This window comes from Amblyraja radiata, chromosome 13 (assembly GCF_010909765.2).
Source record: "Amblyraja radiata isolate CabotCenter1 chromosome 13, sAmbRad1.1.pri, whole genome shotgun sequence".
Taxonomy (NCBI): Eukaryota; Metazoa; Chordata; class Chondrichthyes; order Rajiformes; family Rajidae; genus Amblyraja; species Amblyraja radiata.
This window is the reverse complement of record NC_045968.1, coordinates 34578956-34593646: the sequence shown is the minus strand read 5'-3', so window position 1 is coordinate 34593646 and position 14691 is coordinate 34578956. Positions and strand designations below refer to the sequence as shown.

General features: G+C 47.3%; 1 protein-coding gene across 1 annotated transcript in view; it reads left to right on the top strand.

Annotated features, from left to right (window-relative positions):
• slc2a2 (solute carrier family 2 member 2) overlaps positions 1-14324 on the top strand; it is a 31300-nt gene extending 16976 nt beyond the window's left edge. Inside the window, exons 7-11 of the mRNA XM_033031732.1 lie at positions 5822-6009; positions 8920-9024; positions 10231-10332; positions 10959-11162; positions 13768-14324. Coding sequence (XP_032887623.1) covers positions 5822-6009; positions 8920-9024; positions 10231-10332; positions 10959-11162; positions 13768-13968 — 800 coding nt within the window. The 3' untranslated portion in view covers positions 13969-14324. The remainder of the gene's footprint in view (positions 1-5821; positions 6010-8919; positions 9025-10230; positions 10333-10958; positions 11163-13767) is intronic.
• The last annotated feature ends 367 nt before the right edge of the window (positions 14325-14691 follow it).

Genomic DNA, 14691 nt, shown 5'->3' with positions numbered 1-14691 from the left:
TTCTGCAGTTGTACAGGGCCTATACAGTTGTACACTGTACAGTTGTACAGTGAGACAACACCTGGAGTATTGTGTGCAGTTTTGGTCCCCTAATTTGAGGAAGGACATTCTTGCTATTGAGGGAGTGTAGCAAAGGTTTACAAGGTTAATTCCCAGGATAGGCGGGGACTGTCATACACTGAGAGAATGGAGCGGCTGGGCTTGTACACTCTGGAATTTAGAAGGATGAGAGGGTATCTTATTGAAACATATATGATTGTTAAGGGTTTGGACACGCTAGAGGCAGGAAACATGTTCCCGATGTTGGGAGAGTCCAGAACCAGGGGCCACAGTTTAAGAATAAGGGGTAAGCCATTTAGAACGGAGATGAGGAAACACTTTTTCTCACAGAGAGTTGTGAGTCTGTGGAATTCACAGCCTCAGAGGGCGGTGGAGGCCGGTTCTCTGGATACTTTCAAGAGAGAGCTAGATAGGGCTCTTAAAGATGGCGGAGTCTGGGGATATGGGGAGAAGGCAGGAACGGGGTACTGATTGGGGATGATCAGCCATGATCCCATTGAATGGCGGTGCTGGCTCGAAGGGCCGAATGGCCTACTCCTGCACCTATTGTCTATCGTTTACCCTATCTATGCCTCCCATAATATTATATAGTAAAAGAGCTAGCCTGCCCAACCTCTCCCTATAGCTCAGGCCCTCAATTCCTGGTAACATCCTCGTAAGTCTACTCTGCACTCTTTCCAGCTTAACGATATCATGGTCCCATTTTACTCATTGGAGCGCAGGAAGATGAGGTGCGATTTTATAAAGGTGTATGAAATCATGAGGGGAAGAGATGCACAGTCTTTTACCCAGAGTAGGGGAATCAAGAACCAGAGGCACATGTTTAAGGTGATATAGAAAAGATTTAATAGGGACCTGAGGGGAAAATGTTTTCACACAGAGTGGTGGGATATGGTTCGAGCTGCCAGAAGAGGCAGGTACTATCATAGGTTTAAGGTGAGAGGTGAAAGATTTAATAGGAACCTCTGGGCTCCGGGAACCTCTGTGCAGCAATTATTCCATGACATTTTGAAACTTTATAATCGGATTGGTGGTGGTTGCCATGGCGAGGGCAGGGATCCGGGTTGAGTAGGTGTACTGTAGGTGTGCAGGGTGGTGAATCAAACCTGCTGCTGAACGTAAGCACTCTCCACTCTCACTGGCTGAGCAGGAGAGGCTTGCTGACTACAGCAGAGGGGCAGGGGGGTGACGGTAAATAACATGGGTAGATACACCTGTGTGGGGGTGTGTCTGTGGGGGTGTGGCTGTGTGCGTACATCTGTGGGTGGTGCATCAGTCTGTTCCTTTACGTCTTCCCATTCTTTTTATGTCTTGTGGTGACGGCTTTGTGCGTAGATGTGTGGTTCGGTATTGTCTGAGTATTTCCTGGTCCTGTTCTGTGTGTACCTGTTGCAAGTTTGTCACCGAGTCACACAGCAGGGAAACCGACCCTTCGGCCCAACTCATCCATGCCGACCAAATTACCTCATCTAAGCAAGTCCCATTTAGAGTCTTAGTAATATAGCATGGAAGCAGGCCCTTCGGCCCAACTTGCCCATGCCGACCAAGTTTCCCCAATCCCAGGTAGTCACATGTGCCCGCGATTGGCACAGAACCCTCTAAATGTTTCCTGCCCATGTGCCTGTCCAGGTGTCTGTTGAATGATGTTACTGTACCTGCCTCAACTAGAGGCTGCCGAATTGTGTATTCCTGTGCATTGGTGTGTGTCTATAGACAAGAGAGTCAAGAGTGTTTTATTGTGATATGTCTCGGATGGGACAATGAAATTCTTACTTGCTGCAGCACAACAAAATATGTAAATATATAAACATAGTACATAATGGGGGAAGAGGAAAAAAAAGTTCAATAAATAACAAATATAGTTCAATAATAATAATATAGTCTTTTGCAGTTCAGAGCACAGAGCTTATTCGTTGCTGTGTGTAATAGCCTGATGCTGGTGCTGAACCTGGATGATACAGTTTTCAGATATATAGAACCTATATCTCCCTACATCACTATCTATATCCTTTCCTTTCCCTTTCCCCAGACTCTTGGTCTGAAGAAGGGTCTCGACCCGAAACGTCACCTATTCTTTTTCTCCAGAGATGCTGCCTGAGGGTTAAAGTCAGTCGGAAACCTCTCAGTGAGAGTGCTCAGAATATCGGCTAAACACTCACAAATGACAAGTCGCTCCCCAGCAATCTCTAGACTGCAATTATCCTTCAGCACGCGACATTCTTTTGAAGCCTTAAATCCGTGTTGGTGATGGTTGCCAAGGTGACGACATTGGCGTATTGGATGCGTTGACAGTGCGTCACGGGACGGGACAGTGTGGTTAGTTATCTAACCGAATCTAGAGTGTCTGTCGTTCTGTGCTCTCACCCCTGATTGGCAGAGCACGGGGGCTTGTCGGAGGTAGGGCAGAGGGTGGGGTGGAACCTTCTGGAAAAACAACTTGTCCGCGCCTGAATGTGTACGTACGTGAGTCAGCCTGTGAATTCCTTCCGTCAACTCAATTAGTCTGTCATCAACTACACCAGAATGATGAGGATAGACACAAAACGCTGGAGTAACTCAGCTGGTCAGGCGGCATCTATGGAGAGAAAGGAACAGGAGATGTTTGTGTTCCTCAGATCATCTGTGAACCATCTATCCTGCAGCCTATGGACAATTGGCAGAAGCCAATTAACCTAATAAGGGATAGGTGATGTTTCGGGCTGTGACCCTTCTTTGGGGGGGGGGGGGGGTTAGAGGAGGGAGAAAACATTGCAAAAGAGGAGGGGCAGACAAAACCTGGCAGGTGTATACAGGTGAGGGAGTATTTATATAGACAGGTGAATTAGATTAGTTGAAGGACCTGTTTCTGTGCTCATTGGGTCTATGACTCTAGATGAATAAAATTCCACTGCTGGAGAATGTTGTGAAGTCACCTCAAGTGAACCAGTTTGGGTGAGGATTGCTTTGTGTGGAGGCTGAACCACCAAGGGCTGAGGGCAGACCATCCACCATATCAAGATCATTCCTAGTTTGAATTCACGATGATTTGAGGAACTGAATTTAAATTCCCCAGCTCCTGCTGTGGAAACCTGACCTCTCAGTACATAGAACTTAGCACAAGAACAGGCCCTTCAGCCCACAATGCCTGTGCTGGACATGATCCCAACTTAAATGTATCTCCTCTGCCTACACATAATCTATATCCTTCCTGTGAATGTCTAAAAATTCCTTAAACACCACTATCATATCCGTCTCCACCATCACCCTTGGCAACACTTTCCAGGCACTCACCAAACTTGCCCTGCACATCTCCTCTAAACGTTACCACTCTCACCTTAAAGCTATGCCCTATGGTCTGTGAATTACCGCACTAGGGAAAATGGTTCTGACTGTCTACACTGTCTATGCCTCTCATAATTTTATGTTTCTACCAGGTCTAACTGCAACCTCTGATGTTCCAGATAAAACAATCCGTCCAACCTCTCCCTGTAACTAATGACCTCTAATCCAGGCAGAACTCTGGTAAACCTCCTGAATCCTCTCCAAAGCCTTCCTGTAATGAGGCAACCAGAACTGCACACTATACTTCCACATCTGGCCTGACCAAGGTCCTATAAATCTGCATTATGACCCTACTCTTATGCAATGACCCAACTGAATTAGGCAAGCATATCAATGCATTCCTCTCTCATATCCTACTGGAGGGTATGTGGGATTCTTTCTTTAGACTTTAGATTTTAGAGATACAGCCTGGAATCAGGCCCTTCGGTCCACTGAGTCCACACTGACCAGTGATCACCCACACACTTGCACTGTCCTGCACACTAGGGACAACTTACAATTTTACACAGAGGATGGTGGTGCCTGGAACGTACTGCCAGGGGTGGTGGTGAAGGCAGATATAATAGTGGTGTTTAAGAGACTTTTAGATAGGCACTTGGATATGCAGGGAATGGAGGGCTATGCATCGTGTGCAGGGAGAGCAGATACATTTAACTTGGCATCATGTTTGGCACATACATTGTGAGTCATTCTTCCCCACCCTCTGGAATACTCTACCAGTAACTGACCCAATGCCCATCCCATTGACTGTGCAGGAATAGAACATGAAAGTGAAAGAGTGTGTTGACAGAGGATGTTTCTGTTGCCTTGTTGGGAAAGTTCTGCAAATGAATAAGCAATGAATAAGCATATGTTCACAGCATCATTGCCACCCTAATCCAAGCAGCTCGACGTAACCAAGAAGAACAGCACCTCATCTTTTGGGACAGATTACACTCTTCCAGATCTGGTGCTAAATTCCATATAATTGTACTGTCCTGTACAAGACAGTTCTTGTACTGTCTACACCTCCTCCTGGTAATCTTTAGTGCCTTTACTTGCCCCAGTTTCATTCTCTCTCATACACCACTGGAGGGTACATGGGGTTCTTTCTTTCGACGTTACTTTAGACTTTAGAGATACAGTGCAGAAACAGGTCCTTTGGCCCACCGGGTCCGCATCAACCAGCGATCACCCCGTATACTAGCACTACCCTACACACTCAGAATGATTCATAATTTTACCAACGACAGTTAACTCACAGACCTGCATGTCTTTGGAGTGTGGGAGGAAACCGGAGCACCCGGAAAAAAACCCACGCAGTCACAGGTGGAATGTGCAGACTCAGTGCAGACATCACCCATAGCCTGGATCGAGCCCGGGTCTTTGGTGGCTGTAAGGCAGCAACTCTACCACTTTGTCATTGTGTCACCCTAGTCGCCTTTCTAGTCATCAAAGCAAACTGCAGATGGAGAAGCACTTTATTGAAGGCTGTAAACCCTCAACGAATAGCACCAGCTACCAGAGTGATGGCATTTAATCTCCCACACTATCACAGACCTCTCCATCTCTATCCATCCATCTAAATGCTGAGGAGCTATCTTCTGCACTCTGGTATATTTCTCTTCACTCAACCATTTGCAATAATGCTTGGCATGACTGCATTCATCTATAGCATTATTTAATCTGTTTGGATAGTGACAAATAGCTAGAAAGAGTGCAGAGAAGATTCAAAAATATGTTATCAGGACTTGAGTGCTTGAGCTATAGGGAGAGGTTGGGCAGACTGCGACTTTATTTCTTGGTGCTGAGGGGAGGTCTCATAGAGGTGTATAAAATCATGAGGGGAATAGATAGGATGAATGCACAGAGTCTTAAACCCTCAGTAGAGGAATCAAGAACTCGAGGGAGTAGGTTCAAGGTGAGAGGGGAAAAGTTGAATAGGAATTTGAGGGGTAACATTTTCACACAGAGTGTGGTGGGTATATAGAACGAACTGTCAGGGGGTTAGTTGAGACAAGTACTATAACATTTAAAAGACATTTGGACAGATACATAGATGGGAAATGTGAGGGGGATATTGGCCAAACGCAGGCAGATGGGACTATTATAGATGGGCTTTTTGGGCAGAAGGGCCAGTTTTCGTGCTGTGTGACTCTGGCTCTATAATAATAAATCAATACCAGCACGTTGTACAAATCAAAATCACTGTACGAAACATTTCCCAAATCTGATGCAAGTTCAGCAACTTGAGATGCTGTCCCTCTTCTCCCCCACCCCCTCTCCCCACAGATGCTGCCTGACCTGCTGAGTATTTCCAGTGAAATCAGCTTTGATTTTTCAAGTTTCCAGCGGTATTTTTCTTTTGCACGCATCTTGAGCCAAGTGTCCTGTTAGTTTGGCCGTTTCATGTACATGAGGCATCCTCGGTGAGTCAATGTTGACCTGTCATCCTTTACAGCCTTGCGCAGATTCCTTGGGAGCTCGGACATAGAGAAGCAGATGGCGGAGATGAAGAAGGAGAAGGAGGAGATTGAGAAGGTGCCGAAGGTCTCCATCAGCCAGTTGTTCCGCTCACCCAACTACCGACAACCCATCACCGTCGCCCTGATGCTGCACATCTCCCAGCAGTTCTCTGGAATCAATGCAGTGAGTGAACTCGCCACGGGGTTATGGGAACCAGTGCCCCATCACACACTGTTTAAGAAGGAACTGCAGATGCTGGAAAATCGAAGGTACACAAAAATGCTGGAGAAACTCAGCGGGTGCAGCAGCATCTATGGAGCCTAGGGTTTCGGCCCGAAACGTTGCCTATTTCCTTCGCTCCATAGATGCTGCTGCACCCGCTGAGTTTCTCCAGCATTTTTGTGTACCCCCATCACACACTCCCAGGGTCCGACACACAGTGAAGCTCCCTCCATACCGTCCCATCACACATTCCCATAATCAGATACAGAGTGATGCTCCCTCTACACTGCCCCATCAAACACTCCCGGGATCAGGCACACAGTGAAGCTCCCTCCACACCATCCCATCAAACACTCCCATGGTGAGAGGGGAACTGATGCACTACAATGCTGAGAACTGTATTCTGCATTCTGTATCAACCCCTTTGCTCAGCTTATTTGACTTTCACTTGATTGTATTTATGTATTATCTGATCTGTTTGGATAGCATGCAAAACAAAGCTTTTCACTGTACCTCACTGTACATGTGACAATAATAAACTTGAACTTAATAATAAACCAATACCAGTGTTAGAAGCCCATGTGAAGAGCATTTATTTGCTGAAAAGAATACATTTGTGTGCGTTTGGCTGGATTTATAATGCCTGTAAATAATTGGCTGATTTTGTTATCTCCAATCTGATCTATTAACCGGGGGTTATATCACTCCAGCAGTAAATCAATCTGGAGATGAAAAATGGGTCATCTGGCTTATTTTTTCCCTATCTGACCAACCCACAATGGCACAGCGGCAGAGACCTGGTATTCAATCCTGACTACGGATGCTGTCCACGTGGAGTTTGCACATTCTCCCTGTGACATTGTGGGTTTCCTCCGGGTGCTTCGGCTTCCTCCCACACTCCCAAGATGAGCGGGTTTGTCGGTTAATTGGCCCTCTGGAAATTGCCTGTAGTGAGTGGATGAGAAAGTGGAATATCGTAGAACTAGTGTGAACGGGTGATCGATGGTTGGCATGGACTCGGTGGGCAGAAGGACTTGTTTCCATGCTGTATATCTAAACTAAACTAAACTTTGGCTGACAGCAGTTAATGAAGTTACTTATTGAAGGCATTTATTAGTATCAGTAAATTAGTAATCATAGACCTCCACCAGTGGAGTACCTTCATCCCAGAGAGCTTTAGAGCCAAGAATGTCTTTTGCTGGTAATGATGCCAAAAACACTTTGCTAACTGTTGAATAACAAGATAACAAATGCAGCAAGTAGGGAATGCTCAGATAATCTGCCTTTGAGGTGGAAATATTGACCTTAATTTCACGTGGAACCCTCTTCAAGTGCGGGATCGGTAAGACTTTCCTGAGAGACGGCAGGCAGGCAGGGTGACACACGGAGAGGGTGGTATGACAGGGCAGCGCTCCCTTCGTGGAGGGGTAGCTGGTGAACAATGCAGGGTCTATCACGAGTACTGACCTCCCCACCATCAAAGGGATCTACAGGAGACTGCCTCAAAAAGGCAGCCAGCATCATCAGAGACCCACACCAGCCACTGGCACGCTCTCATCTTGCTGCCACCATCAAGAGCTTGAGAACCGTGTCCTCCAGGTTCAAGATCAGGTTCTTCACAGTAACCATCAGGCTCTTCAAACACTGCACAACACTAACCTCAGCAACAGTGATCTTCAATGGACTGTGTCTTTGGTTGCACTATGGACTTTAGTTTTTGCACTATTGTGATTACAGTTATGGTTATTAATTTACTGTGCTGTTGATTATTATATATTTATCTGCGTGTTGTTGCGCTTATGGGCCTGTTAATCTGCAGCAAGTAAGAATTTAATTGTTCCATTGTTGGTTGATATGACAAGGACACACTGTTGACCCTTGAGCTGAATAGTGGACTGCAATGCAACTTGAACATGCAACCTCTGGCTCAGACACACCAGTCCCCCCTGCCGGACTAGAGTTAAAACATCTCCCCATTCAATGGTGTGGTAGTGAAATAAGTGATGAAAGAGCCAAAGAGCTTAACAGCACATGAACTGGCCCTTTGGCCCACCTCATCCATGCTAACCATATCTAAGCTAAGGAAAGACACAAAGTGCTGGAGTAACTCAGCGGATCAGGCAACATCTCTGGAGAACATGGATAGGTGAAGTTTATGGGCGGGACCCTTCTTCAGAATGAGAACCTCGCCTCGCCATGTTCTCCCGGGATGCTACCTGACCCCGCTGAGTTACTCCAGCACTTTGTGCCTTTCCTTGGTAAATCAGCATCTTCAATTCCTTGTTTCTACATATCAATGTTAATCCCACGCCCCATTCAGCCCATATCCCTCTACTCCTTTGCTGTCCCAGTTGCTGTCCAGATACATTTCCTAACATTTTATTCTTCCACCATTTTATCTGTCAGCTTTTTCCAGATATTTATAAACCCTCAGAAAAATGTATCACCAAGATTTACTCCTCAGATCTGGTCTGAACAGAGTTATTCAAACCAAATCTCAGGCTGTGCCAAGAGTGCAGAATATAGTGTTACTGTTACAGCGAAAGTGCAGGTAAAAAAGTGCATGGGCCATAATGAGGTAGATTGGAAGAACAGGATTACATCCTAACTACACCTTAACATATAGACGAATGGTTCTAGTAGTCTGATACTGAGCGGAAGAAGCTGTTACCTAAGTCTGGTGGTGCGTGCTTTCAAGCTTTTGTACCATCTGCTGGACGGGAGAAGGGAGAAGTGGGGATGTCCGGGGTGTGAGTGGTCCTTGATGATGTTGGCTGCTCTCCCTTGTCCTGTTGGATGGGTGACTCCCTACATGTGCACGATCTTAATTCTCTTGCACTTTGTAACTCTGTGCTCCTCTTTCTTCTGCAGATCTTTTACTATTCCACGGCCATCTTCACCCAGGCCGGGATCTCGCACCCATCCTACGCCACCATTGGAGTTGGTGTTGTGAACACAATCTTCACCGTGGTCTCGGTGAGTGACCCAGGGCAGCGTGGTGTGATCCAGGGGCAATTCATTGCCACATGGGGTTGCTTCACCCTGGACAACTCTAGCAATCCTTGTAGATAAATACTTGCAAAGGGAGGATGTAACAAAATTACTGAGAAAAGATGGCGTTGGAAAGAAGGAAAGAGAATGATGAATTTCTATAGCTTCCCACAAACTAATTCAGTCGTAGAACTGTACAGAACAGCAAAAGGCCCTTCAGACAGCCTTACCACGCCGACCAAGTTGGCATCCTGGGCTAATCCCATTTGCCTGCATTTGGCCCACATCCTTCTAAACCCTTCCTATCCTGCGTGGGTTTTCTCAGAGATCTTCGGTTTCCTCCCACACTCCGAAGAGTTTGTAGGTTAATTGGATTGATGAATTGGCTTGATAAAAATGTAATAATTGTCCAAGTTGGTGATATGCAGAGTACTGCCCTGCCGACTATAAAATTCAGAAGGTTCAGGTATCCATATATCTGTCCAAAGATCTTTTAAAACTCATCATTGTATTCCATTTTACAACTTCCTCTGGCAGCTCGTTTCAGATATAAACTACCCTCTAAGTGAAAAAGTTGCCCCCGAGGTGCCTCTTAAATCTTTCCCCTCTCACCTTAAGCCTGTGCCCTCTAGTTTTAGAATCCTCTACCCTGGGGGGAAAAAGACAGCGAGCATTCACTCTATCCATGCCCGTCCCTCAGTTTGACAGGATGCTCACTCAGCAGGATCCTGTTGAGGATACAGCACGGAAACAGGCTCAACTCGTCCTCCAGCTGCTCCGCTTACCTCCCACATCGCAAGGCCGTGCGGGCTTGTAAGTTAATTGCCCCTCTGTAAATTGAGTGGATGAGAACGTGGGATAATATAGAAACAATACGAACGGGTGATCGATCGCCAGCGTGGACTCGGTGGGCTGAGGGCCTGTTTCCATGTTGTAACTCTAAACTAAACTAAAGGAACACTAAACTTAAACTAAATCTACATGTAAAACTAAAACAACATTAAAAATAACTAGAAAATCTAAAACACAACTACACTAAACCTAAACTAAACAATATCTAAACTAAACTAAGGAAAACGAACCTAAAACTAAAACACTAAAATAAACTAAAACTAAGTTGAATCTAAAGGGTGAGTAAGGCAGGTGAGCAGCTGCTCAGTCTAACATACTGTATTTGTGTTATCTCCTTAGGTTTTCCTGGTGGAGCATGTTGGTCGCCGCAGCCTGTTTATCGTAGGCCTGGCCGGGATGTGTGGCTGTGCCATCCTCATGACATGTGGGCTGGCCTTGCAGGTAAGAGTGTGCTTCATGCAGCAACCTCAGACCCCAGGCCCCTGAACGCCTCGACCCTGCTGCACAAACCAGATGAGGGGTGATCTTACAGAGGTATATAAAATCATGAGGGGGATTAGATTTGGAGAATACACAGTCTTTGCATCCCCCCCCCCCCCCCAACCACATTGCAATCAGTCTGAAGAAGGGTCCTGACCCGAAACATCGCCTATCACTGTTCTCCAGAGCTGCTGCCTGACCTGCTGAATTACTGCAGTACTTTTTATTGTGAACCATCACCTGCAGTTCCTTGTGTCAACAAGAACCAGAGGACATAGGTTTAAGGTGAGAGGGAAAAGATTTAATAGGAACCTCAGGGGTTACCCCTTTCACACAGATGATGGTGAGTATATGGCATGAACTACCAGAAATAGTTTACTGAGGCATTTAAATGACAGGTACATGGTGAGGAAAGTTGTAGAGGGATGTGGGCCAAATAATGATAAATGGGACCAGTGTAGATGGGGCATCTTAGTCGGCATGAACAAATTGAGCCAAAGGGCCTGTTTCCCGGCCGTGTGACTCTAAATGCAACTTAAATGTAATGACTGTACCTCACTGACCTCCATCCCTTCCTCTTTCCTCAGTACACCTACACCTGGATGAGTTACCTCAGCATGTCGGCCATCTTTATGTTTGTGGCCTTCTTTGAGATTGGGCCAGGCCCCATCGCATGGTTCATTGCAGCTGAGCTCTTCAGCCAGGGCCCGCGGCCGGCCGCAGTCACCATCGCAGGGTTCTGCAACTGGACCTGCAACTTCCTGGTGGGAATGTGTTTTCCGTACATCGAGGTAAGACCCTCCGCGATGCCAGAGCCGTCCGCCATGCGCTCCCCTCGCCTGGCGCAGCAGTAGAGCCGCTGCTTCACAGCGCCAGAGACCCTGGTTTAATCCTGTGACTGTGTGCGTGTGCGTGTGCGTGTGCGTGTGTGTGTGTGTGTGTGTGTGGAGTTTGCACGTTCTCCCTGTGACCGCGTGGGTTTCCTCACACATTCCAAAGATGTGAGGGTTTGTAGATTAATTGGCCCTCTGTAAATTGCCCCTAGTGTGTAGGAAGTGGATGTGAAAGTGGCATAACATTGAACAAGTGTGAACTGGTGATCGTCAGTTTGAGTGGACTCAGTGGGCCGAAGGGTCTGTTTCCTTGCTGTCAATGGTTTCTTTATTATCACATGTACCAAGGTACAGTGAATTTAGCTCAACAAGTCTATCACCATACATATGCACCATCTCCGGTTAGTACAGACCAGCCCGCTGGGTCTAGATGCTAGAGGTGCCAGTTTGGAACCATTTCACAATGCCAGCTGCAAAGGCGTGCTGCATCTTTCAAGCAATTCAAGGTGCTTTCATTCACTGCAGTGGTACCCTGCCAGCGATGCCCAGCCTGGCTTTGCAACACCTTGGGACCACACCCCCCTCCCCACCCTCCCCCTACCCCCCAAAACCAGGCACAGCATGACTCCAATACTCTGCTGCCCCCGGGACTGGGGTGACACTGATTGGCAGCTTTCTGGACTATTGGATGCCATTTCCTTTCACACCCCAATGCACTTTTTGGAACATTGCACCGTATGATAATACATTTTCAAGTAGATGAGGAGTGGTGTTTAAGGGGATTGTGGATAGGCATGGGTATGCAGGGAATGGAGGGATTATGGATCAGGTGCAGGCATTTGGTATTTGGTCTTGGCATCCTGTTCAGCACAGATATTGTGGGCTGAAGGGCCTGTTTCTGTGTTCTAGATTTACTTGGGAAAGTTTCAGGGAATCATGGGATTCTGGCCGACAGTGTTACATAGAACATAGAACAGTATGGCTCAAGAACAGACCCTTGGCCCACAATTCTCGTGCCAAACATGATGCCAAATTGAGCTAATCTCATCTGCCTGCATGTGATCCATATCCCTCCATTTCCTGCATATCTATGTGCCTAACAAAAAGCCTCTTAAACACCACTATTGTATCTGCTTCCACCACCATCCCCAGCCGCACATTCCATGCACCCACCATCCTTTGTGTAAAAAAAAAAACTTGTCCTGCACATCAGCTTAAATATTTGCTCCTCTCACCTTAAAGCTGTGCCCTCAAGTCTTTGATATTTCCACCCTGGGGGGAAAAAGATTCTGACTGTCTCCCTATCTAAGGTACACAAAATTGCTGGAGGAACTCAGCGGGTGCAGCAGCATCTATGGAGCGAAGGAAATAGGCGACGTTTCGGGCCGAAACCCTTCTTCAGACTGATGGGGGGTGGGGAAAGAAAGAAGGAAAAAGGGAGGAGGAGGAGCCCGAGGGCGGGCGGATGGGAGGGTGGGAGGAGACAGCTAGAGGGTGAAGGAAGGGGAGGGGACAGCACAGGCTAGCCAAATTGGGGGAATTCAATGTTGATGCCATAAGGGCGCAAGGACCCCAGACGGAATATGAGGTGCTGTTCCTCCAATTTCCGCTGTTGCTCACTCTGGCAATGGAGGAGACCCAGGACAGAGAGGTCGGATTGGGAATGGGAGGGGGAGTTGAAGTGCTGAGCCACCGGGAGGTCATGTAGGTTAAGGCGGACTGAGCGGAGGTGTTCGGCGAAACGGTCGCCCAACCTACGCTTGGTCTCACCGATGTAAATTAGCTGACATCTAGAGCAGCGGATGCAGTAGATGAGGTTGGAGGAGATACAGGTGAACCTTTGTCGCACCTGGAACGACTCCCTATCTGTCTCCCTATCTATGTTGGTAGAGAGCACAGGGACTGGGACCCCAGTGAGTGGGAATGTAACGTGTAAAACATCTGGTAAGACAGATGCTGAAACATCAGGTTTTCCAAAATGACGGATAGTGGATCATTGGAGCATTATTGACTGAATTGAGTGATGGTACAGGGCCATGTGGTGCGAGCGGGACAGTGGGATTAGTGTAGGACTGATACAGGCCTGTGGGCATTAGTGTTAGATTGGTCTACCACAGTAGGAGTGGCACAGTGGCGTAGCAGTAGAGTTGCTGCCTCACAGTGTCAAAGACCCGAGTTCGATCCTGACCATGGGTGCAGTCTATACGGAGTTTGCACGTTTTCCCTGTGACATCGTGGGTTTTATCTGGGTGCTCCGGTTTCCTCCCACATTTTCTAAAGACGTGCAGGTTTGTAGGTTAAGTGGCTTCAGTTAAAAAATAGATATACATTGACCTAATGTGTGGGAGAGTGCCAGTGTATGGGGTGATCACAGGATTGGCGCCCGGGGGCCTATTTCCGCATAGTATCTCTAAAGACTGAAGTAAAGTCCGAAGTAAGATTGGCCTTACATGTGAATAGATTACCGCTCGCACTTTTTAAACATCTGACTGAAAGTGGGATTGGATTGGGTTAATCCCACACATGACAACGCTCTCTCCATTCTCCCTCTCTGTCTCCCCAGGAGCTGTGTGGCCCATACGTGTTTGTCATCTTCGCCTGCCTGCTCCTGTGCTTCACCCTGTTCACCTACTTCAGAGTGCCGGAGACCAAGGGCAAGACCTTTGAGCAGATTGCCCAGGGGTTCCGCCGCAAGAAGCCCTCGTCGCGACAGCTCAAACCCTCTGCCACGGAGCTGGAACATCTGGGCAGTACAGAGGCCTAACGTTGAGGAGGAGGGAGAGGCCTCTTTGGCCTGCTCCATGCACAGGAACTGGAGCGTGAGGCCCGGGTGCCCGTGGAGGCCAAGCAGCCACTGAGCCATTGTTTACACTCTCCTCTGGGCCTGGGGGAGAAGCTGAACTATCCTGCCTGCTTAAGCAAGAGTAAGGGGGGAGAAGGATTATCCAGTTTGTGACACTCGATGTTCAATGTCCCACAGTTAGGACTTGCTTTATCCTGGAACTGAAGTCAGATCTTGGAACATTGCTGCCTAAAATAATCTGTTGGTTTGTGTATTCTTCAAACACCTTCACTTCTACATGTTGGAGAGAGGGAGGAGATTATAGAGTTAAGCACATTCTCAGGTCTTGGACAATCTTGCTGCTGTTTTGTGTCAGTGTGATGATGGGAGCATGAAAAGGCAAAGTAGTAATGGGACTGACGCTAAGCTAGGGCTGGAGATTTCCCCACACCTCCGGTCAAAACTTGTGGTTTGGCTTCTGTCAAACTGTCGCTCTGCAACACTCTGAAGAAGGGTCCGTACCCGAAACTTACCCCACCCATCCTTTTTCTCCAGAGATGCTGCCTGACCCGTCGAGTTACTCCAGCACTTTGTGTCTATCTTCTGAAAGTCAGAGTCGTTTCAGTGTAGGTGGGGAGTTGAAGATCAACTCTGACGTGTGTTGGGCCCCACAACTCACTTGCATGGAATGCAAAGCTTTGCACA